Source organism: Crassostrea angulata, chromosome 3 (genome assembly GCF_025612915.1).
Source record: "Crassostrea angulata isolate pt1a10 chromosome 3, ASM2561291v2, whole genome shotgun sequence".
Taxonomy (NCBI): domain Eukaryota; kingdom Metazoa; phylum Mollusca; class Bivalvia; order Ostreida; family Ostreidae; genus Magallana; species Magallana angulata.
The window spans coordinates 53,954,739-53,979,671 of NC_069113.1; the positions used below are offsets into that span (position 1 = coordinate 53,954,739).

A 24,933-nucleotide genomic window follows, 5' to 3' on the forward strand; every position below is an offset into this window, starting at 1 on the left:
CCGCGGTAAAAATCTCAAATTAGGGGGTAATTTCATCAGTAGCTCCTCCGCGGTAAACATCTCAACTTAGGGGGTAATTTCATCAGTAGCTCCTCCGCGGTAAAAATCTCAAATTAGGGGGTAATTTAATCAGTAGCTCCTCCGCGGTAAACATCTCAACTTAGGGGGGTAATTTCATCAGTAGCTCCTCCGCGGTAAAAATCTCAAATTAGGGGGTAATTTCATCAGTAGCTCCTCCGCGGTAAAAATCTCAAATTAGGGGGTAATTTCATCAGTAGCTCCTCCGTGGTAAACATCTCAACTTAGGGGGGGGGGGGTAATGTCATCAGTAGCTCCTCCGCGGTAAAAATCTCAAATTAGGGGGTAATTTCATCAGTAGCTCCTCCGCGGTAAACATCTCAACTTAGGGGGTAATTTCATCAGTAGCTCCTCCGCAGTAAACATATCAACTTGGGGGGTAATTCATCAGTAACTCCTCCGCGGTAAACATCTCAACTTGGGGAATAATTCACCAGTAGCTCCTCTGCGGTAAACATCTCAACTTGGGGGGTAATTAGGGGGTAATTCATCAGTAGCTCCTCCGCGGTACACATCGCAACTTGGGGGGGGGGGGGGGTAATTTCACCAATAACGCATCTGGAGCTATATATAGGAACTTGACAGCTCATGTCGTCCTTTCTTCGTGTTCGATGGAGCTGCGTCAAAGATACGAATCAATTTCAAGCACCATAGTCAACGGGGCTTTCCAATGTGGCATGGTTTATGCTAAATGAATCACAAAGACTGATATAATTTATTTGATACATTTTAAAATATTTTTTCACTATTCAAAAGTTACGACAGTTCGTTGAGCTCAATTTTCCATTGCTAAAAAAAAAAAAAAATTCGCGAATAAATGGACGATGTTGTAATGCTGTAATCAATGCCTTTGCCAAAAAAAAAAAAAATAGCCAGCGAAAGTACTATTTTTATTAAAAAGTTAGAGGGTCGAAAAGCCATGGTGCCGAAATGACTAGAAAAAGGACGAGCCCAATGTAATTATCTTAAGATGTTTTAAAACTTCATTAGATAAACCAATTTACAAAATAGGCGGTATATGTAATGTGAAATCCCTCTAATGAATTAACTAGTTAATTAAAGTGTTGTGTATTTTTAATCGGGTTCGATGTACAACAGGCATCATGGCCGCCATGTGGACCAGAAAGCTACCATCAAGGTTACAGTCTCAGAATTGCTTTCGAAGACTCCAAAGTAGTGTCTCTGCAGTCACAGTAGACGATGCACAAGAAAGAAAATCAATTTATCCTCCCATCAAACCACGGTTACCCCCAGGGAAATGGGGCGACATGGAGCCTATAGTTGCCTGGGATTGGTACGATTGCAGACAGAGGTTCCTGAACCTACCGACTGTAGCAGAAAGAATACATCTCATGGACACAGAGTTCTGTCAAGATAAAAGATGTCACAAATACTGGAACTTTCCTTTATTGAACCGAACACCAGGAAACTTAAAGTACCAACAAATCATGACAAAGACTGTGTTAAAAGAAGTCCAAAATTTAAATGGAATTCCATGTTTTGATAAAATTAAAAACGACGAAGTGGTCGACGTGAAAAACTTCCTCGGACCAACTGTGCAGGATGTGCTCACGGAAGAACTGACACAGCTTGATCGCAGACATGCGAAGCCCTTGTTGGGTTACAATGACGAAAGAGTGACAGAAGATAAACATACAGATATTATTTTAAAACGTCTTCTATATGTTATATCTACTACTCTTGGGAACAAGTACCCTCATCTCTTTGACATGCAGATCACAGAAAATGTAGAATTATCAGCTCATTGGGAGAAGTATGGAATCAAGAGGTTGAACTTGCCAAATGTTGTAAGAAAGCGCCATCCTATGCATAACATGTATGAAATGAAGACACTTCATAGAAAACGAACACCTTTTGAATTGCAATTAAATTCAAGAGTGCATGCCAGTGGGAAAGTTAGCTTCATGGTTAGAAGTGAAAGTCCACTCCCTGAAGTAAGTTGTATAAAGTGACAGCCATAAACAATTATATTTTGAGTCACAATTAACAATGATAAAGGTTGTCTTGACTTTCAAGGGGGTCCAGTTACCAAAAACACAATCATACAACAGAGTATTATTTTGAATTATTTTGATTCTTGGAATTTATGGCTTTTAAGAAAATTGCCCTTAGTTAGACTAACTTAGACAAGTAACATTAATTTTTATTTTTGATGTGTTAGTTTTAACTAACTTAGTCAACTAACATGAATTTTCCTTATGAATAGTCTAAATAACGGCAATTTTCTTAAAAGCCCAAAATTCCATGAATCAGAATAATTCCAAATTTAAATAATACTAGTACTCTGATATACTGTATGAGTAGAAATACATGTAATATTTTCTCCATTTTTTGAAATAAATTGTTTACTACGAAATAAAGTCAAATGTCCTAAATTTAAAATTTCTTAATCTATACTTTAAGACTCTAAAAATCTATGAATCACTGATCCAGTTTTAGCATGTTTAAATAGTTTGGAAAACTCTGAGGGTATCTTTTGTGTAATCTTGTAAAACTGCACTTGTTTTACACAGAATTCAATACTATACTATGATTGTTGATATTTGAATTTCAGATAATAAAAAATATGGATAAATATTAAAGTAGTCTTCAGTGAAGTCACCAAGGTGTATAAAATTGGTCAAAAACAGCAACTCATGAATTTATATTGAACATTTGTAGTTTAGTAAGGATGTCCAAGAAGCTCACTTTGAAGAGAAGGAGCTGAAAGAAGATAGACTGCTTGCTTGGGAACAGAAGGTTGCAGAGGAGAAAGCCAAGGTGGAGAAGCTAGGGAACCCATTAAAGCTGGATAAGGGACCCAGCCCATTCCTGTACCCCAAGATCTACGGCGCTTCATTTAGCGATGAACTCATCACAACAAATCCAGGTATGATATTTCTATTTGATAATAATCACGGTAATCTCATACTTGCCTCACAATTTTAAATGTTTTTGTGAAAAAAATATCAGTGATACATATTTGATTTTTTTTAACCCAGGATACAATTTGGGAGACCCAGCCCAGTTTAGCTACATGTTTATTCAAAATACTAACAAGAACAAATTGCTGAAGATGGAACAAGACTACGGAGAAGAGTACACCAGTCAAGCTAAGATTGGCTGGGGGATGAGCACAGGTTTCGCTTGGAATGTGGCCATGGCTCATTACCAAGGTGAGTGTTTCTAATACCGGTAAATAAGTAAAGTTGTGTGTATGTTAAGAATTTTCTGTTTGTTACAAGTACAAGAAACAGATGTAATGCATCAATATGAATTTATCATTTCAAGTTCATGAGATAATGCAAATGTTTACTTCATATTGTTTCTTATCAATTCCCCTTGATGGTTTCACTCACTGATTTTTGTTTTGTAGGATTCAACAGCTATGTGGACATTACCTATCCTTTCACGAATTTTGGAATTCTAACAGACGGAAGAAAATTCCAGTTCTTTGCAAACCAGCTAAACACTTTGGAGTTATGGAAGAACAACGAAGCCAACCCAATCCACAACTTGTGCTGGTACACTCCAGAAATGGCACTGTATGAAGCTATTGAAGACAAGAAATTAGTGAACTTTGATCTGAATGTCCTGGAACACTTGATCACCTTCCTCCTGTGTCAGCCCGAGGACCGAGGGTACGACATGAAGCCGACGATCCCCGGCGATTCACTGGACAGGGTGAATGTGGACAATTGGATAGAGTTCAAGGACAAGACACCAGTGGTGGAGAAGGAAGTGGTGTATGACGAGTCACAGCTGATTCACTGAATAACTAACTGAATAACTGATTCACTGAATAACTAACTGAAAAACATGTGGGATAACTAAGTAACTGAATAACTGGTGGGATAACTAAGTAATTGAAAAACTGGTGGGATGACTAAGTAGCTGATTAAATGATGGGATAACTAAGTAGCTGATTAAATGATGTGATAACTAAGTAGCTGAATAACTGATGGGATAACTAAGTAATTGAAAAACTTGTAGTATAACTAAGTAACTGAAACAGAATAACTGATGGGATAACTAAGTAGCTGAATAACTGATGGGATAACTAAGTGACTGAAAAACTGATGGGATAACTAAGTGACTGAAAAACTGATGGGATAACTAAGTCACTGAAAAACTGATGGGATAACTAAGTAACTGAAAAACTGATATGTTAACTAAGTAACTAAATATCTGTCTGGATAACCTAATAACTGACTAGACAACTTAGTGGTTAAATAAGTGGTTCAGTTACTTAAGGGCACTGAAGGAGTTACTGAGGGCTCTGCTTTGAATAACAACTGAAATTGTTTCTTCAGATTACGAAGTGATGACTGACTGATTGAGTTGTAAAGATGTATTTGTGAATGTGATGAGTCAAATTTGGATATTTATTGAGTTAGTCATGTTTTATTACCTGTTTTCACTTATAGCAGCATCATTGTTCAATTTTCTTTTATATGCACATTATGCATATGTGCAATTTAAAGGAAATGCTGTTTTATACATTTTGTGTATGATGAAGTATTTGTGTCAGGGAATTGTAGGCTGTACTGTTTTGTATTATGTTGAGAAAAATAAAAAAAATTAAATTAACACCAAAGCCTTTAACATACATCTTTATTTAGAGTTTTTAATTTGTCCAGTACCACTCAAGTGTCTGTGGAACATACACAGATGTCAAATCGGATCACCAAATGTCAGGGCAGGTCATCAGGGTCATTGGTCAAGGTCAAGGTCCGTCAGTCTGTCAGACTGATCCCTGTCTAGTGATTTAAGCTTGTATTTGAGTGCAGCTGTGTATGCTTTCGTACAAACATCAGGTAGTGGCATATAGATTAAAGGCATTCATTTCAACAACAGCCCAGGGTTCCATGAAATTTGCTGAGACTATTTGCTTAAACTATTTTAGAGTAGTGTATCCATGAAGGAACCATTGTTTTGGGATCCCTTTGATACAAAGAAGAAATATTTGTAAATAAAATACCCATGTGATCCATCACAGATCATTTGATAAAGTGTTGGGGAAGATTGACCTTTGACCTCACAACTGGATGTGGCATCTATAAGACAGGGCCAGCTTGTGGGTTTGAGAAACGTGCGGCTCTCAAGACACTAGCATCTTGTCAAAGGGGTATCATAAAGTAGGAGGGGTGAAGAGGGAGGGGTACAATTGAAGGAAATGGACCACGTTCCCGGGAAACATGTGATAGGCTCACTACTGCCCTTGAAACTACCAGACATAGAGGGCGATGACTGTGTATTAGGCACTAACTCACTTACTTACATATCTACACGTGTTCTACTGAAAACACTACTCGTTAAAAATGTAAATCTTCATTAAGCGAGATTATGGCACACCAGTAGACTTGTATTGAGTGGCCCGCTAATCCGCCGGCGCAACAGGACTGTGTATATACATATCATATCGAAACTCTTAATCCTCACTAATCTAGCGACCAATGTGATATTAATCTTCATATGAAATGTATATCGCCAAGACTGAGGGTGAAAATGGAGTTAGAGGTGCTTGGAACCACATTCTACATATGGACATAGAGAAGCGGGCCTGATCTAAGGTATTCAGTTTTTGTATTATGAATAGGAAGAAAAAAGAATTCTAGAGCAATTTTTCTTAATTTTATTTTAAAAATCCTGTCAATCTATATCCTTATGATATATCCTTTTATGGCCAAGATTACCAATTACACTTAGTGTACATTTAAATCACGTTTATGATTCTCTCTCTCTCTTTTCTCTCTCTCTCTTCTCTCTCTCTCTCTCTCCAGTTTCCCTTAACTTCTCTCTCTCCACTCAGAATCAAAATTATGTGATAAGCACTACTAGTTACTAATAATGAAATTATTTATGTTTAAATTGTTTTCGAAGGAAGTGATACTGATTTGTATATACATGTAGTTCCGAAGTGTCTTTAACATACTGGTACCTAATCTCCTAATCTTAATTCATTTCATTGATTCACATCCCCCCACCCCACCCCCCACAATTTCTGCTTGACCCTGAAATTCTCTCTCTCTCTCTCTCTCTCTCTCTCTCTCTCTCTCTCTCTCTCTCTCTCTCTCTCTCTCTCTCTCTCTCTCTCTCTCTCTCTCTCTCTCTCTCTCTCTCTCTCTCTCTTCCCTTAGGAGAAGTTTAGGAATATCAATTGCTATCGGAAACAATAACATAAATGAAGATGTATCCCTCTGAGTCAAACATGTTGCAAACTTTTGGCAAGGTCTTGTAACTGCACATTGTGATAAAATGGCGGTTCTTATTATCCTCTTAAGGTTATGATCAATCCCAGTGAATGCAGAGGAATTAAGAACGGATTGACTTAACTGGATCAAGGTCTGCGTTGAGACGAGACGCGAACCGCTGGAATTCCCCTTTTGTAGAGACTACAAACAACTGAGACGACTGATTCAGTGACTAACTGGCTATTGCCCTACTCACCCTCCGAGAATATTAGCCCCCCCCCCCCCCAAATCTGTTTCTATGATACATTTTTTTTTATATATTCAAATACTGAAGCCGAAGAAAGTATGTATGGGGGAAAAATTATAAATTCCATTTTGTCATTTAATTGTATTTGAATTACTTATTTGATATTTTTCACCTTCGTTTTCAGTAAACAATTGTGAATATCCACCATCAATTCAATATGCCTTCCATCAAAACAGACCGAGAGGGCAAAACTACGTATGCAGAAGTATCTGCAATGAAATTCAACCTGAAAGAAGAAAGATGTCTTAAGAAAAATCTTCAGCTTTTGGACGTCGAGGAGGATTATTCCTTGACCTTGATTAACCTTGACAATAGAGGGGTCAAGTTGTATCAACAAAAACTCAAAGACAAAGTCGCTAAAATAAAGAGCAACTTGACTCCCACAGAAATCACAGAATTTCAAAAACTTGATGAAGCGGGAAAATTAAAAGGGATATTCCCGTCGGTGACTCCAAATCTCCAAGGACGTATAACAGCAGAGGCCAAAAGATTAAACCTTGACCTCCCTGTTAGGCCAAGGACAGCCGTGCCCCTGAAGAGGTCGTCTTCTACAAATACCCCTCGGCAACCACCGCGGCCATCTTCGGAAAAACGTCAACTCCCCCGAAGGGAGTCCATGAAGAATGGTCTGTCGGATTTATCGAAATTCGAGAAAGAAGGGATGGAAGGCTCAAAAGGTGCTACAGAGAACGCAGACTCAAGTGTTGTTCCGTCCAAGGTGCAAATAAATCATGTTCCGAGTTCAAATCAGACAGATAAACAGAAGACCAAAAAGCTCCCCCCGAGAGGGGACTACCCTACCTTAAGGAGCACTCTTAAAAGACACTCTTCAGAACGGAAGACAATAAGTGCTACTGCGCATGTGCGAAAAAAGTTTTTGGACGATCATAGACTAAGTATAGTGAATGAAGATCTAAATCCGACCGAGAATGGACAAGACTCTTTTGGAGAGCCCAAACAGGATGATCAGGCGGTTTCCTCCCTGGAACCAACTGGACCAAACACCCAGACATGTGACAAAGTGCGGCCAATCACTCGCCCGGAATCTAGAATGGACGTTGTACGTGATAATTTGATTGACAGCACGACCCCCTCCATTCTTAGCCTGGACAGTGGGTCTGTGTTGGATCTAGATATGGTCGAACCAACAAAGGGCAAGATGAAGCTGATGGCGACACGCACATTTACCGCAGAAGAAGTGAAGGAGCTTAACAAGAGACGGTCGCATACTGACGTGTCCATGTCTAGTTGTTATGACAACAGTACATCTACAGGACAGAAATACTCAGCCGGCTCTCAGTCGTCAACACCCACCAATCAGATGTGGGAAAACAGCCTGAATTCACCGCGAAGACAGGCCCGACCACTCACGTCTGCTTCACCACGAACTGAAGCGGGAAAATTCACGAATGCCACCCCACGTTCACAAACGGCAAAAGTGTCTAGAACGAGAAGTCTTACGATGAACTCACCGAAACCCACGGTGCAAAGGTCAAAGTCGTCACTGAGTACCGCCAAGGGTCAATCCAAGGCCATGTTTTCCTCGCACGCGCCGACAGATGGCACGAGTCGCCGGCGAAAAGACGGCAAACACACGACTTTCCTCTCCAACGGAATAGGCGACGATCTCGGGAACAACCTACAGGCGGAAATCCGACAGGATCTGCTGGAAAAGGAGAGCGAGGTCCGGAGTATTATGGATAAGAAAGTGTCCAATTATCTACATCGACTCGGGCAATTCTTGGACAAAAAATAATTCTTAACGTCAATGGAACAATTCGAAGATCGAAAATTTTTTATTTCTATTTCTTTCGCAAAATGAATTTCAACTGTGCCATTATTCACTGGCGTTTTGCGATTGCAAGAAACATACTAAGTCATGTAAATTGAACATCGCCTTGATATTCTTAAAACTTCCTTCGATTCTATATATGTATATAGATTCTTGACAATTTGCGGTTATCGTCCTTTCCCTTACTTAGAACTAGACCAAGTTCAAATATCGTGCTGTCTTTTACAGGAATACAATGGTTTTTAGATATATCGTTTTTTAAAGAAAATGTGCTAAAAAGTTACTGAAGAAATTCAATTCATGGAACTGCAAAGTGAAGCACAACTAATACGTTTTTAAAGGACTTGGTTATTCTGTTGCCGAACTGCTAAAGTGTACATGTACACCAATTATTGCAACCTTGGATTTGAAACGAGTTTTATTTAAACGCTTTTTACATATACATGTTATATCTAATATATAAAAGCGATGTAGAGTACTACTCTACGAGTAACAACCATTAATTTCATGATGCTTGCATTTTTTTCATTAAAACCGAGAAGATACTACCACAAGGATATACCTCAAATATATGAAAATATATATCTGAGAGTGAAGCTGAATAATTGATTCAAAATTTGTGACAAGTAAGATAAAACTTGACGACGGCGTTCATTAAATGGTTAAACTTCCATCGTTTTGATGATAGAAAGACAAAATAACTCTACGTCTGTGATTGCTTTTGTTACCAGACTGAGTACTTGTGATTGGACTTTAAACAAGGCAGTTAGTATACGTAACATCTGATATTTTGTGTGATATGCCTAGGAAATTACTAGTACATGCAGAACATTAATTTCCTACATTTATTATTAATTAGGTTTTTTTGTGAATGTGTGTTTTTGACTGCATGCTTAATAATGGATGTCGAGATAAAGGTTTCCAAATAGTTCAATTGCAAACGACATGTTAACTGATTATTAAAGTAACTACATGTAATTAAATATTGGTTAGAAATGTTGCCCCAAAATGCAATAAAACATTTTGTTATACTTTCATGTTAAATACTGAAATCTGATTGGTTAAGACGCAGTTCATAATATGTTCTATTACCCTCAGCGTTAGCACCGCACTTAGAAACGGGTAACATTATATAAATAGTGCCTGTTTGGGAGGGTAACAGTTGAAATTGACACCCCGAGAAAACCATTGTCAACCGACGCGAAGCGGAGGTTGACAATGGTTTTCGAGGGGTGTCAATTTCAACTGTTATCCTCCCAAACAAGCACTATTTATTTTGTTATACTGAATGTCTTTTTTAAAATTTTAAGAAAATTTTACTGCTTTTATAAAGGAATAACGTGAATTCTACAGCGAACCGAACGCGCATAATTTTCGCGCATGTAACATTTTTTATTGTTATACTTTCATGTTAAATACTGAAATCTGATTGGTTAAGACGCAGTTAATAATATTTACTATTACCCTCAGCATTAGCAACGCACTTGGCAACGGGTAACATTAAAAATGTTACATGCGCGAAAAAAATGCGCGTACGGTTCGCTGTAGAATTCACGTTATTCCTATATAAAAGCAGTAAAATTTTCTTAAAATTTTAAAAAAGACATTCAGTATAACAAAATAAATAGTGCTTGTTTGGAAGGAAAACAGTTGAAATTGACACCCCTCGAAAACCATTGTCAACCTCCGCTTCGCGTCGGTTGACAATGGTTTTCTCGGGGTGTCAATTTCAACTGTTACCCTCCCAAACAGGCACTATTTATATATTGTTATACTTTCATGTTAAATACTGAAATCTGATTGGTTAAGACGCAGTTAATAATATTTACTATTACCCTCAGCATTAGCAACGCACTTGGCAACGGGTAACATTAAAAATGTTACATGCGCGAAAAAAATGCGCGTACGGTTCGCTGTAGAATTCACGTTATTCCTATATAAAAGCAGTAAAATTTTCTTAAAAAATTTTAAAAAGACATTCAGTACAACAAAATAAATAGTGCCTGTTTGGGAGGATAACAGTTGAAATTGACACCCCGAGAAAACCATTGTCAACCTCCGCTTCGCGTCGGTTGACAATGGTTTTCTCGGGGTGTCAATTTCAACTGTTACCCTCCCAAACAGGCACTATTTATATAATGTTACCCGTTGCCAAGTGCGTTGCTAACGCTGAGGGTAATAGTAAATATTATTAACTGCGTCTTAACCAATCAGATTTCAGTATTTAACATGAAAGTATAACAATACAAATTGTTACATGCGCAAAAATAATGCGCGTACGGTTCGCTGTAGCATTAACGTTATTCCTATGTAAAAGCAGTAAAATTTTCTTAAAAATTAAGACATTCAGTATAACAAAATAAATAGTGCCTGTTTGGGAGGATAACAGTTGAAATTGACACCCCGAGAAAAGCATTGTCAACCTCCGCTTCGCGTCGGTTGACAATGGTTTTCTCGGGGTGTCAATTTCAACTGTTACCCTCCCAAACAGGCACTATTTATATCAAGTTGATGTGGATTCAATACCTGCAAGATATCCAGAATGTAAGAAAGGGTTGGATCCCATGGCGGCCATGCACAATCATCATTTTAATTTTTGACACACTGACAAGAATTTAGATTTTTTACTTATTATAATGAATTTTTGCCTTCTTTATTTTTGGTTTAATGATAAGAAAGCAAAATGCATTCTCGATCTTTTACATCGGTATTGCTCCAGGTTTCCATTTTGCACCCTATCTATATGATTTTAGGTGTCAAAAGCACAATAGCGATTATTGTTTATGTATAATAACTATACATGTAATTGTCAGTTAAACATTATCCCAAACAGTTTAATAATTTCCCTAAAACAAGTTCAAGTTCATTTATTCGCTCAAAACCATTTCAAACATATGGTACATGAGGACAAAAATAACATAAAAATATACATATAAATTGGTCAGAGGTAAACATATATTAATATAAAGGTTATAGAGTTAGGAAAAGTTATACAAAGTGAAACTCATGGAGGACAGACTACCTCGTATATCTTTGTTATAAAAATACACAATTTTCTCAGCAATTTCATGTTACATGTTGTCATAAGATACGAAAATTTTAACACATTAGGTCTAGCTGAAAATTTTTTGTCTATAAACTTGTTCCGGACTTAGTGATATTGCATCACATTCTAAAATATAATGAAATTCATCGGCTATACGTTTTGTATTACAGAGAGGACAAAATCTTTCATTTAATGGGATACCGTCCCAACTTCCCAGTTCAACTGGTAGATGGTGATTTGAAGTACGAAATTTACCAAGAATTTTTCTGAATTTCAGGGGTAAAATATCTAAATATTTTTCATATCCAAAATTTGTTTTAAAATTTTTATATATTACTCCTTTTGATGAATTATTTATATCAGCATGCCACTTTTGAATAAATTGATCTTGTAATATCTGTTTAACTGCCGTTGAAACCCATCCCATTTTTGGTTAACAATATTTAAAAACTGACTATGCCAAACATTTGATAAACCACATGAGTTAAAAACATGACGAATACAATCAATCCAAGGGTTAGTACTGGTTGTATTTTCAGTCTGATTCAACAAGTACCGGTATAATATATTCATAATGCTAGTATTAGTAATAGAAATTAATTTACACCATTATGATACCATTCTAAATACAATTACAGATAAAGGAAAACGACCTGTTTCTCCGTAAACCATATAGTTTGGAGTACTACTTTTTAAACATAAAATGTGCTTTAAAAACTTTAGGTGAACTCGTTCAATACTAGAGTATTAGAGCATTAGAGTATTTCCACTTGATGTGTCTAAGTGGGATAATTTTTGTGCCATTTTTTAAAAATAATGATCATTTGAATGTCCGCGAGTCTTCGTCCGTATTATAAATTGAATTGCTAGGTTTTTAGGAATTTTACACCAAAAACTGTTAAAAGGGTTCCGAGTGCATGTGAACATGCCAGGAAGTAGTTTTATTTCATTGATGATTTAAAGGTATTCCGTTTTGCTGCAACTGTTACATCATAGATGATTTATGAAGCATCTTGCCGATTTTATGGTGAAAACAATGGAACAGCAGGAAAAGTAATCACCCTGTGGAAGCAGGATCCCTCGGGAGTGTTCGACAAACACTGATATTAACTGGTCGGCATTACAGATTGTTTTGGGTGGTAATTAATGTAATTGAATTTCTCGAGTACATGGCCAATATAAGGAACAATTCACTGATACTTTATGTTGACTTTTGACTTAAATGGTGTGTGTATAATTGAGGATTTATTGTTTCTAAACAGAATTTAATTATCGACGTTCGACAGGAATAGATACCATTAAACAACCAAAGACATACAAAGAAGAAAGGGAAAAGGGGAGAAATTTATAAAAACAAGAAATGAACAATTTCAGAGACTTTAAACGTGGATGACAAGACAGAATGAGAAGAAAGACATGTTCCCTTTACTGGAACGCTGCTTGTGTCATAGACATTTAAAGCTTCTTCCCCATTCAAAAGCAGGTTACGGTGAGATGTCATTTGAAGGCGTGCTTCGATCATTCGTCATTTGAGGTTTCTCACTTTGAAAACTGGTATTGATAGATGTATTTTGATGACGCTTAACGCTTTGGGGGTCATTATAACTAAACATTACCTTTACTTACAGATCTGACATTTTGTGATTTATATCCGATTCCGAACCTGTTATCCTAAAAACATCTTTACTTTTGATTTGACTCATAAATTGAGTTTCACATCCGCGTATTTTAATCATCCCACAAATCAATTAAAAATTAGTTATTCCCTGTTTAGAATTAGAGGAAAACATACGTACATTCATAATAATAAAATGACACTCAGTAAATCATACAGGATGAAAAACCAAATTTTGATAAATGCAATGCATAACTTTAATATTCATCAGTATTTACAAAGTCAATGTACATTCATTATTTATTGCAATAAATATATTCCATTAATTGGTAAATCATTAGTATTGCCCCCGATATCGCATTAAGTCCCACATCCCGACACCTTCCTCTGTATATATAAGTTACACACACCTCCCTCTATATATACATAAGTTACACACACCTCCCTCTATATATTCATAAGTTACACACACCTCCTCGGATAGAATAAAGTCACGTGTCAGTAAATCACGTGTTTATGAGTTTGGTTCTCGTGTCCTGGCGCCTGAACATTTGGAATAGTTTCATCTGGTCTTTAGCCAGTGTGTTGACGCCGGATAGATCCAGCATCTCGTCAGGGATCCTCAGGTATCGACACTTGTTCAAGTCCTTCCACAGCTCCCAGATCTTGGCCTTGTATTCCTCCTCACTCTTGAATGTCTTTTCCAGGGTGAGTCTGTTAGGTAAAAGTCTGTATTTCATTCCTTTGTTTACACTTCCGGTCGTACTCGCGGCGTCATCCGCTTCCTCTTCGGTGGGGGGAGGAAGTTTGACGATTGGAGGAGGATTTGTCCAATCAGGAACGGGGTTTTCCTTAAAGTAATCATCCAGCTTCTTCATGAAGTCTTTTTTCCTCTCCTCTAGTTCATTGAATCTTTCTTGTTCCTCCATAATCATTTCCTGCCGTCGCTCCTCCATTAGGTCTTCTCCTAGATTGCTATCTATGTCGTCTGTTAGACCGGAAGTCCGCTCCTGTGTGCGAGATGTCTGAGGGAACTCTTTTTCAACGGCAGTGTGAGATGAGTAAGGGGAGTGAGTGGCATTTGGATTTATTCGCGGAGTATGCGGGTGCTGCCCTAACACTAACTGTGAAGTGGCCGGACGGGTCGCTTTCGGAAGTTTATTATTAGTTGAACTTTCCACAAAAGCACTTAGAGGTCGAATGGTGGTCGTCCCAAAGTCAGTAGAATTCCTCCTCTTGGCGGTATTTGGTTCGGGCGCATCAATGAAGGCCCCGGTCACAGAGTTACTGCGTCTGAGGTTTGTGATAGCAGTAAATGGTCTGTTGATGGTCTCGTCGCTGCCTTTGTGAGAGGACAGAGTGAGGGAAGTATTGGCCCTGGTGGGTCCCTGAATTTTGAGTCTTTTCGCGGCACCGGCGATTTTTATTGCACTACCGAGATTCACCGTATTCAGAGGTTTGATCTTGCCTTCCGCCTCCAGTTGCTTCATTTCATTTATCTCCTCCACAGATAAGTAGGAGCGGATTCTAGAAACTTTGTCCTTGAGACGTTTGTAGTTGACTTTGACGATTCTGTGGTCGAGCTGTAGAAGCTTCAAGGAGTACGAACGCTCCAGGTTTAACGTCTGCATGCTTTTCTCCAGACAGCGGTCCTCTTTCATGTTGTACGTCACCGCCGCCATCTCCTTGTCACGCCTCATCTTCCGCGTTCCTCCCGGCATGCTTTACAATGAAATTGAGCTTCCGGTTCTAGAAAAGAGCAGGAAAAAAATACTAGAATACAATAAAGTGGATGAAGTTAAATATATTTCTAATATTGAATATAAACCAACAACTTGAGACGAAATTATTGTTCTTTCATGGAAGAAACTCAACAAACATTTAAATTTGTTTTTTCTCTTCCTCTTTCTCTCTCTTTATCAATGTTTTGCAATAAAATGGTCTTGAGGGTGTGAATTGATTATTAATCTGAGAAGTTAACCAGCAAACTTCTCAAGACATTCATAAAACCTGTCCAAGTATTGCAGTCAATAGCCCAATAACAAATCAGAGATGGATCTAGAACCCGGCTCTTAACACTGAACGCGTCCAGCCAGCCTTCGATTGTGCTCTGTTTGGTCCCAGAAATAACGCTTTTAGAAATCAATTAAAACACCGTTAATGAACAGCTTTAGATGAGAAAAAAAACTTTGTCGGTTGTGGGTGGATGTTTTCGGAGGAAATATTTTTTTTTCGAGCTGTAAGCTGAAGAGCATTTATGTAAATGTATCGAAGAACAAAGATAAGAGCAATTTTAAAACTTTGAGATCGATGTAAGGTCCTATCGATATGACCGTCTACAGAAATATATTGACTTGTACTTTTAATTCTTGTAGAATTCGATTTTTAAACCATTGGAAATTAGAAACCCAGCAATGATTCCCTAGCTGCATTATAGATGTCATTTCATCTTAAGTAAATATTGGGGACTTGATGCCACACAGAACACAGTATCCTACATATACTTCGTCATTCACATCGGCGACCAAATGGTCTCCCCCGATTTGGTTGTGAAACTGAATAGAAACACGAGAAGGAAAGAAATCTGCGAAACTCAAAAAAATTATAAGACACTCAGGTTAGACATGCAGTTCTTAAGTTTGGAGACGAATTTCTCGATTCAAAAATTTGTTATCATACATTAACAAGGACGTGTACATCTAACAATACGTAAGGGAAAATTTCAGTTTTACTTAATGTTAAAATAAACCACAAGACTAAAGTACCTAAGGACTTCAAGCATTTCACATAAAACACGTTATTACCAAATTGATCGCGTGAAATCAAGATAATATTATGATTGGGTGAATTTCATTAAATAGTTGTTTAATTACTCATAGTCAGGAAATAGCATTGCTTGAAGTCCCAATTAATTAGTTTTTCACTTAATGAAAAATAAAGTTTTGGTTAAAACTTACCGATTTTTAATTGTAAATGTATAATTTCAAGCATGAAATTGGACAACATAAAGGTTCCATCACAAGTGACGACTGAATAGTGTGAGCAAAGTCAGTATAGAGGACACCCAGAGAACGCCTCTCTGCGGTCCCTACTAATCCCACACCTTGGAACAATTCACCCCATTAACGGCTCCCGAAGAATTGGTCAATATGACTCAATTAACGAGCGATTGCCTTTATATTGAAATTGCATTTCCTCAGTACAAATCCCTTTAATGGAAAACCAGGATTTAAAGATTTCGCTTTTTTTGTCCCTCTACTTCACGGTCTGGTGTCGTCGATGCCTCACGCCGCTCCCACCCCAGAACTCGGCGATTACAAAACGTGTTTCTGGCTCACTGAAGATGAAGTCAGTGCAACAAAAGAAGTGATATTTTACAGCTTTAAGAACACCAGAATGTAAATTAGGACTTTTAGAAATTAAATAAAATGTTTAAATCACACCAGGGTTTGACGTAGACCTGGCTCGTATCGACCAATGAGTGCACTGGATGATGGAGAAAGTCGACCGCTAGATCGAACTGATACGACGGCGACCGATTTACGGCCAGTCTTTAGATTGCTGGTCTCAATATTTTGATTTAATCCTCCCCTTTATTGATTTCGCGATAAAAAAAATCAATTGTAATTTAGTGAAACTTGATATTGAATTCTTCTTTCTTTTTCTTTCTTTTTCTTTCTTTTTCTTTCTTTTTATTTTGGAGGTAACACGACCAGGTGACATATACTAAATTGTAAAGCTAATAATAAGATATTTGTTTCTGGGGTTGGGCAGGGCGCGATTCTGCACCTGATTAAATCCGCGTTTCTGATTCAAGCAGATTAAGGGATTACCCGTCACCTGCACTATGTCAATGATAGAGTCCCGGCTTGTTTGAAGATTTCATGACTTAAAAGACATTTCTACACATTCCCAATGCACTCGGCGGAGAGGAGTCCTCAAATAGACCTCTCGGAATTCAGAACCCGGGGATACGACATGCATATGTACCCAGTGATACATAAGAAAGCAAACAACGGCGCCTGATCAAGAGTGCCAACCAATATGGAAGACAATCACAGTTCTTTTTACAGCAAACAACGATCTAGCTATATTTGACTAATGTTTGCCTAAAAATATAATTAACCCGTAAACGTATCTAGTGTGCGGATGTCATGACAAACTCTTTAACGCGATCAAACAAGATAACTTGGTTAAAAAAAGAACAAACTGTTTAAGCAATATAGAAGAAATGCGAAAATATTTAAAGTTTAATTCACTTAAAAATTTAAAAATAATTTTCCGAGAAATACAACTGAATCAAGCACCCACCCACTACCCCCCAAAAAAAACCCTCGTCCAACCCTTACCTTAATTTGATGATACTAACGCTGTCATGTCATGTCTAATGTCATGTCATGTCTGAGTTAAGCGTGAAATGAATCAGTTAATCCATAGAGCAGATAAACTTCCACAGAGGCAGGATCGAAAACCTTGTCTCAAAATTTCGCTGCATTAATATTATGTAGTAGTGAAGCTATCAAATTTCTCATTTGCACATTTAAACCTTCGAAATCAAAATTTAAATTTAGAGACAGTTGTGACAAACAAGTGTGGGGTCGTAGATTGGAGAGTTATTCTATTTACAGTGGAGCTGTCACTTAGCTAGAATTATTCCTGCGATTAGACCCCGAACAATACCTCACCGTGGTAACCCGATCTCCTACAAAAACAATACCCCCACACAACGGCCCGCTCAAGGATCAATGGTTTAAAAGTGACATAGAATTTTCTGAGATTATTTAACGGAAATAAATCAGTCTGAAAAATCAATTTGGAGTTTATTATTTTTGTTGTCGCGATTAAAACATGTACATCCCCCCCCCACGCCAAAAATACTAAACACAAAACACCCGCTGTGTTCATAAATAGAAGCAATCAAATGACAGGGGATTGCATTCTATTTCCGTTTTGTTGTTTCGCATTTTTAATAAGGGTATGTTCGAAGTTTATTTGCTATTCAGAAGAGTTGAAAACGTTATTTGTTTTTGGAAAAACCCTTTTCAAATTCGATACACTAATAAACATTTTTTCTAAAACTAACAGCTTCAGAGAACAAAAGCGACAATGGACCGATCTTTATGTTATTCGTAATCGAGATTTTCTCGAGAGCTAAAAAGGTTAAATAGAGCTCCCTTTTATTTTTAGAACGTGCTTTGTTATCCATAAAAGTAAACCTTTTTAAAAATGTTCAAGAGAGAAAGTGGCAATGGAAACTCATCATCAGGTTTATTTACTTTCAAAACAATGAGAACGTAGTATAGTCCACTTAAAGTACTCCAACCCTTTATTTACAGGCAATATATATATCAGGAACGGGTCTATGGCCGAGCATAGAAGTCACATGTGCCAACTTGGCCTTTGTTAGTATCGGAATCGAGTCGTAGAAACTCATTGTTCCCGGATACTATCTATGCAGTGTCCCCATTTATGGGCCACTTGTCGAGATAAAAAAGTAAAGAGAGGCAATTAGTTCCAGGGAATGGAACACTTATTGTAGATGTGTATGGCGCTAAGTTTCTGGGACTCTTCCAGGTACGGAATATCAATAAATACTGTCCAGGATTTCCCGGTTACTTCACGGTGATAACCCGCCGTGGAAATTATAGTGTTGGTAAATTAAATGTGCCCTGTACGACATCTCAATGTGAAACAGTGTTTTAGGCAATATAGAAATACTATCTTTTGTGATTCATGCGGGTATGAAGGTATGCGACATTGCAGAAAAAATACACATCCCGCGTAATGTTATTTTTTCTGCAATGACAATTACCTTCATAAACCGCAGGAATCATCAAAGAAAATATTTTATTGTTTATATTTATACATCTTTTAGAAAATTGACAAATTTATCATAAAAAGTAAATAAATCATGGTTTTTTGTACATCAGTACGTTATTTAGAAGAAATAGCAAATTTTTCATATTGAGTTTGACAACAACATGATTATTTCGTGCAGTCCGTGATTTTTCTAAGGTTGTTGAAGGTTGGAACTGAATTGTGTAGATTTGAGCCCTGTCAGTTTCAATAGAACTATGAATCTTTTCAGTGGATGTAAATATATATAATTAAAGTCCATCTTTGGCAACGTTTCATTGGTATTTATAGCTCTTCATACTCACAATGTTTGTGTTGGGTCTCAACAATTACACCAAATTATAATTTTCTATTTAGAGGGATGTGAATTATCGGCCTAAATTATTCCAAAAAGGTCCATGCAAAAACCTCTTGTATGTTCGGATGATTAAATTACTTTAATTGGAGACTGTACACATAGCATTACAATTTGTGCTCAAATCATGAAATTGCAAACCAAATATCAATGACTGGAAAAAGATCACTTTATTTAATTACACAGGTAAATCATTTTTCCTAACCACAATTAGTGATGCTGAAAAAAAAATGAATTATTGTCCACAAGATTTTTAAAATAAAATAACATACTCTACTTAAAATCTATGAATTTTCTGCTGAATGTCAAAACCTATCAAACAATATTTAGAGTCACTTACCAACTGAAAGCTTCAATACACAATTAATTTTCATTTAGGACAATGAGAACTTTTATTTATATGTGTCAAACTTTAAGAATGACGTCATTTACAAGTTGGTCTCTGATTGGACATCGCGGGTCATCTTCTTACAATAGCGGGTCGTCTGCTGAAAGCCTATAACTGATATATTGACCTCTCTCCCTGCCCGCTTCAATTCAGATTTGACGTTAGTTGACACTCTCACGTAAAACCCAATCCGATTGAAACAATATTATTCCTACTTTCAAAACAAATACTCGATTCATTTCACTCGTAAATGTAACGACAACATTCGAATACGCCGTAAAGGTGCGCTGCCTGTTTTTCTGGAGGACTTTGTGTGTTTTTAGTATTTTGCCGTGGAGTAGTATAAATGTTTTCACCCATTGTAAATCAGACTAAAGGAGCCCCCACACGCAAACAACGGTAGATATGCTTCTTCAGTTATTGATATGTTGGAAGGTCATTTGATTGTTCTGTCAAAAAGTGGGCTTCTTTTCTCACCGTTGATCTATATGCCAATGTCACAACTCCCTGTATGATATAAGCGGCCATATATCAGGGGTTAACTTTTGGTATCTTGCAAATGAATAGGTTTTCTGATTTACTGCAGATCCTACAGGCCTTGGATGTCGGCTTTACTCCTTAGTTCGATAACAATATCAGATGGCTTTTTAAGTGTTCAAAGCCTCCTTACACACAAATGAAAATAGATATATGTACATGTATTTTAATAAGCGTCATTAAATGATACGCACTTTGCCTTGCAATGATCGGTAAAGCCATTTATTTGCAATTTAAAACGTGATATGTCATTAATGAAGCTATTTAATATGTTGTTCAAAGGCCATTTTAAAATTGATGAAATGTTGTTCTGATGTGAAGATATCGCAGGCCTCTGCTTCACCAAGGTTAAGAAGCACGGTGGGTTCTTGTAGATACATGTTTAATGTCTATGTAACAAGCGTAACTAATAAACATGTACAAAAACCAGTTTAAAAGTCTACTGAAGGTTGATGCTGTTTTTACAAAAACCATGTAGTCCCAAACCATCAAGCATGATGTTTGTTTTTTAAAGTTTATTAAAAAGCGAAAAGTTGCGCAATTAACCTAAACAAATACTTAGTTACGGGAAAGGTTTACTCTCGTCAGTGACACTATAAGGGTAGATAACGTGCAATTTTATTTATGAGTTATTTCAGAAGACACACTCGTGTAACAAACATTATATTCATGTACTGGGAATTTTTAAAATGCTACATTTCAATTTGTGTCCTCCAAATGGGAAGTAAAAAAAAACGTAAAACGTGTACTTTGATATTGCTTAGAAAGACAGCGTTTTAGGAATCGATATAAAAATTTGTCTCTAACGACTCTAAGATTATTGGGATACCCCCTGAATCTCCGGCAAATCCCTAAGAAATACGAAATATTGACGTTGCTTAGTCCTGTGGGATATCTTTTGAAGCTCGACACTGATATTTATACGTGTATGACACCATTTATCGATTCTTACGATACCAATGCATCAATTAATCACATGTGTTTGTTGATAAGTGTGAATGTCATAAGAATCAAAGATAAATCGTAATAGTTTACAAGTTTTAAATCAGGACGAACACCCCGGTGCTGTACGGCAAAAAGCGTCCCACGGACACAAGTTCCCAACTCAAAGTAAAGGTACCAATAAACCACCAGAGTGTTACCTTCAAATCCCACGGAAACTAGCTCCCAACTTAAAGTTAAGGTACCGATAGACAACCAGAGAATTATATTCATCTCTCACGGACACAAGATCTCAACTCAAATATACATGTAGGTAACTATGATACACTCAAATGTAGATAATTATGATACACTCAAATGTTGGTACCTATGATACACTCAAATATATACATGTAGGTAATTATAATACACTCAAATGTAGGTAACTATGATACACTCAAATGTAGGTAACTATGATACACTCAAATGTTGGTAACTATGATACACTCAAATGTAGGTAACTATGATACACTCAAATGTAGGTAACTATAATACACTCAAATATATACATGTAGGTAATTATGATACACTCAAATGTAGGTAACTATGATACACTCAAATATAGGTAACTATGATACACTCAAATGTAGGTAACCATGATACACTCAAATGTAGGTAACTATGATACACTCAAATATAGGTAACTTTGATACATGTAGGTAACTATGATACACTCAAATATATACATGTTGGTAATTATAATACACTCAAATGTAGGTAACTATGATACACTCAAATGTAGGTAATTATGATACACTCAAATGTAGGTAACCATGATACACTCAAATGTAGGTAACTATGATACACTCAAATATAGGTAACTATGATACACTCAAATGTAAGTAACTATGATACACTCAAATGTAGATAATTATGATACACTCAAATGTAGGTAACTATGATACACTCAAATGTAGGTAACTATGATACACCCAAATGTAGGTAACTATGATACACTCAAATGTAGGTAACTATGATACACTTAAATGTAGGTAACTATGATACACTCAGGTGTAGGTAACTATGATACACTCAAATGTAGGTAACTATAATACACTCAAATGTAGGTAACTATGATACACTTAAATGTAGGTAACTATGATACACTCAGATGTAGGTAACTATGATACACTCAAATGTAGGTAACTATAATACACTCAAATGTAGGTAACTATGATACACTCAAATGTAGGTAACTATGATACACGCAAATGTAGGTAACTATGATACACTCAAATATATACATGTAGGTAATGAAGTTTGCATGTAAAGTATCAGGCATTTGGTGAATTCTACTATCTGCACACACATTACGATTCGCACTACTTTGTTAAATAACGTTATGCAGTGACAGCTTTGTGTAAATTATAAATTTCATATTTTGATGCATTTTTCTTGAGATTTAAACTTTTATACAGTGACATAATTATTCAATCATACTTAAATGCTTAAAAAAATTTAATAGGGGAGTTCTCTAGCCTTGCCTACTATAAAAGTAAAGTTAAGTTACATGTGTTTTCGGAAAACAACAAAACATTGCAAATTATGCTATTTGATGCATGTTGTACTTTCGGCATAACATAAACTTATTTCATAATACTGATAGTTCATATCACATGCTAATCATTTCTTAAAAAGAAATACTTTGTTTCTGTACTTTTTACCGACAACTTTACATAAGGTACGGAATCCCGATCCCGATTCAGATAAACGTGTGCTAGCCTGGTTCCCTGAGCTACCCATTACGCACAGGAACCATGCTAGCTCATGCGCAGACTAAATTTTCCCCATAGCATCCGGTTTAACCTCGCTTATATATTTTCTGCGTGGACCTCAGGGTCCACGCAAAAATAAAAGGACAAGGAATCAACTACACGTATACAGCAACAAAAAACGAATGTAATAGCAGTATAAACAGTAAGAAACAACTCATTAGACTGTTGTAGACAACTACTAGACCATAAGGTAACGTATACACAACAGACTGTTGTAGACAACTACTTGACCATAACGTAACATACACAACAGACTGTTGTAGACAACTACTAGACCATAAGGTAACGTACAAAACAGACTATTGTAGACAACGACTAGACTAAAAGGTAACGTACACAACAGACTGTTGTAGACAACTACTAGACCATAAGGTAACGTACAAAACAGACAGTTGTAGACAACTACTAGACCATAAGGTAACGTACAAAACAGACTGTTGTAGACAACGACTAGACTAAAAGATAAGGTACACAGCAGACTGTTGTAGACAACTACTAGATCATAAGGTATCGTACATAACAGACTGTTGTAGACAACTACTAGACCATAAGGTAACGTAAACAACAGAATGTTGTGGACAACTATATGACCATAAGGTAGCGTACACAACAGACTGTTGTAGACAACTACTAGACCATAAGGTGACGTACACAACATACTGTTGTATACAACTACTTGACTAAAAGGTAACATACACAACAGACTGTTGTAGACAACTACTTGACTAAAAGGTAACATACACAACATACTGTTGTATACAACTACTAGACTAAAAGGTAACATACACAACAGACTGTTGTAGACAACTACTAGACTAAAAGATAACATACATAACATACTGTTGTAGACAACTACTAGACCATAAGGTAATGTAAACAACAGACTGTTGTAGATAACTACTAGACTATAAGGTAACGTACACAACAGATGTCGACAACAATTGGAGAACCCTGTGCAAAATAAAATCAACAAGGGAAAATGAAGTAACCAATATTTCGATGGAAACTTCACAAATAACGATAGACAGGCATATAACATGTTCAAAAAAGAACAAGTGGACTGATGGACAACAAAGACTTCATGTTGGAAGCTGATGCACGAACGTTAAATATAATATGTTTCTAAGTGTAACCAGACTCCCCTAGCCAGTATATCTAGACTGGAAACCGTTCATTTTGTCATATTCTAGCCATCACGGCGTATTTAGTTCGGCTGAGGACTGTACGTAATGTGCTGTCACGAGAATCAACATCAATTAACAAGCCTCTCCAAAGAACTAAATGGTAAGACATGTCGTCACATTTACATGTAGGTTAATATTGAAAACCAACTTATGCGTTTTCTTTGATATTGTTCTAAATTGTAATATAAGAGAAGAAAAACGAGTCTAGTTTACCTGACAATTTGTTTTGGTCAGTCCGTAAATCCTACATCTTTTGCCGTTAATTCCCGGGACGTCAGATAGATCGTCGGACTAATTGAGTGTTGTGGCTACCGTATTGTGAGCCGACCGGCGAAAGATCCCCTCTATTCCTCCATATCCCTGTTGACACAAAAGCTTACTGGGTTTTACACCTTGACAAATAGCACTGGGTAGCCGACCCACCCGCAGGTATTACGTGAAACCAGGTAACGGGCCCTCTTGTTTTAAAACGAGACACTTGACCGTGAGGACGCATTTATTTGGAGATAAACTCAAATATCAAAAATAAAAAATTGTATTCATATGTGTATCTCTTTCTTTGTGTCGAAGAAACGATAAACGGTGCCGGTGTCACTCACTAGTCTCGGTATATTGAAAAGTTTTTAATGTTTCCACTTCTCGCACGGTCTTGAACAATTTGGAAGCAATTATGTTTCCTGGCAACAAGAAGACATCAAATTCTTCCCGGCATGGGACACGAGAGCAGAGATTCTTACTAATATAGTGTACCCCCTCTAAAGTTAAACATAGCCCTATTTATTGTGTGTACAGAAGATCAATATCTCGATAAGAAAAAAATTAATC

General features: G+C 36.9%; 3 protein-coding genes across 6 annotated transcripts; 2 read left to right on the forward strand and 1 right to left on the reverse strand.

Annotated features, from left to right (window-relative positions):
• The first annotated feature begins 1,161 nt into the window (after window positions 1–1,161).
• LOC128177415 (uncharacterized) lies at window positions 1,162–4,689 on the forward strand. The gene is made up of 4 exons (XM_052844114.1): window positions 1,162–2,033; window positions 2,761–2,968; window positions 3,081–3,254; window positions 3,455–4,689. The coding sequence occupies exons 1-4, from the start codon at window positions 1,182–1,184 to the stop codon at window positions 3,850–3,852; spliced, it is 1,632 nt and encodes a 543-aa protein (XP_052700074.1). The 5' UTR covers window positions 1,162–1,181; the 3' UTR covers window positions 3,853–4,689.
• A 771-nt stretch (window positions 4,690–5,460) lies between these two features.
• LOC128177416 (uncharacterized) lies at window positions 5,461–9,390 on the forward strand. Its single transcript, XM_052844116.1, has 2 exons — window positions 5,461–5,651; window positions 6,704–9,390. Exon 2 carries the CDS (start codon window positions 6,737–6,739, stop codon window positions 8,333–8,335), a length of 1,599 nt encoding a protein of 532 aa, XP_052700076.1. The 5' UTR covers window positions 5,461–5,651; window positions 6,704–6,736; the 3' UTR covers window positions 8,336–9,390.
• Window positions 9,391–13,331: 3,941 nt separating this feature from the next.
• LOC128176160 (uncharacterized) lies at window positions 13,332–24,748 on the reverse strand. Of its 4 annotated transcripts, none has more exons than XM_052842265.1 (2): window positions 24,322–24,748; window positions 13,332–14,781 (listed from the first exon to the last, which is right to left on the reverse strand). In XM_052842265.1, exon 2 carries the CDS (start codon window positions 14,751–14,753, stop codon window positions 13,539–13,541), a length of 1,215 nt encoding a protein of 404 aa, XP_052698225.1. In that variant the 5' UTR covers window positions 14,754–14,781; window positions 24,322–24,748; the 3' UTR covers window positions 13,332–13,538. The 4 variants fall into 4 exon arrangements, with proteins under 4 accessions (XP_052698225.1, XP_052698229.1, XP_052698228.1 ...); XM_052842269.1 differs by lacking the exon at window positions 24,322–24,748 and adding an exon at window positions 19,584–19,661; XM_052842268.1 differs by lacking the exon at window positions 24,322–24,748 and adding an exon at window positions 17,382–17,616.
• Between the last annotated feature and the right edge of the window lie 185 nt (window positions 24,749–24,933).

Coding starts and splice junctions, on each gene's coding strand:
- LOC128177415 (XM_052844114.1), top strand. CDS start 1,182: ATGGCCGCCATGTGGACCAGAAAGCTACCATCAAGGTTACAGTCTCAG. Junction 2,034..2,760: donor GTGAAAGTCCACTCCCTGAA/GTAAGTTGTATA, acceptor GAACATTTGTAG/TTTAGTAAGGATGTCCAAGA. Junction 2,969..3,080: donor ACTCATCACAACAAATCCAG/GTATGATATTTC, acceptor TTTTTAACCCAG/GATACAATTTGGGAGACCCA.
- LOC128177416 (XM_052844116.1), top strand. CDS start 6,737: ATGCCTTCCATCAAAACAGACCGAGAGGGCAAAACTACGTATGCAGAA.
- LOC128176160 (XM_052842265.1), bottom strand. CDS start 14,753: ATGCCGGGAGGAACGCGGAAGATGAGGCGTGACAAGGAGATGGCGGCG.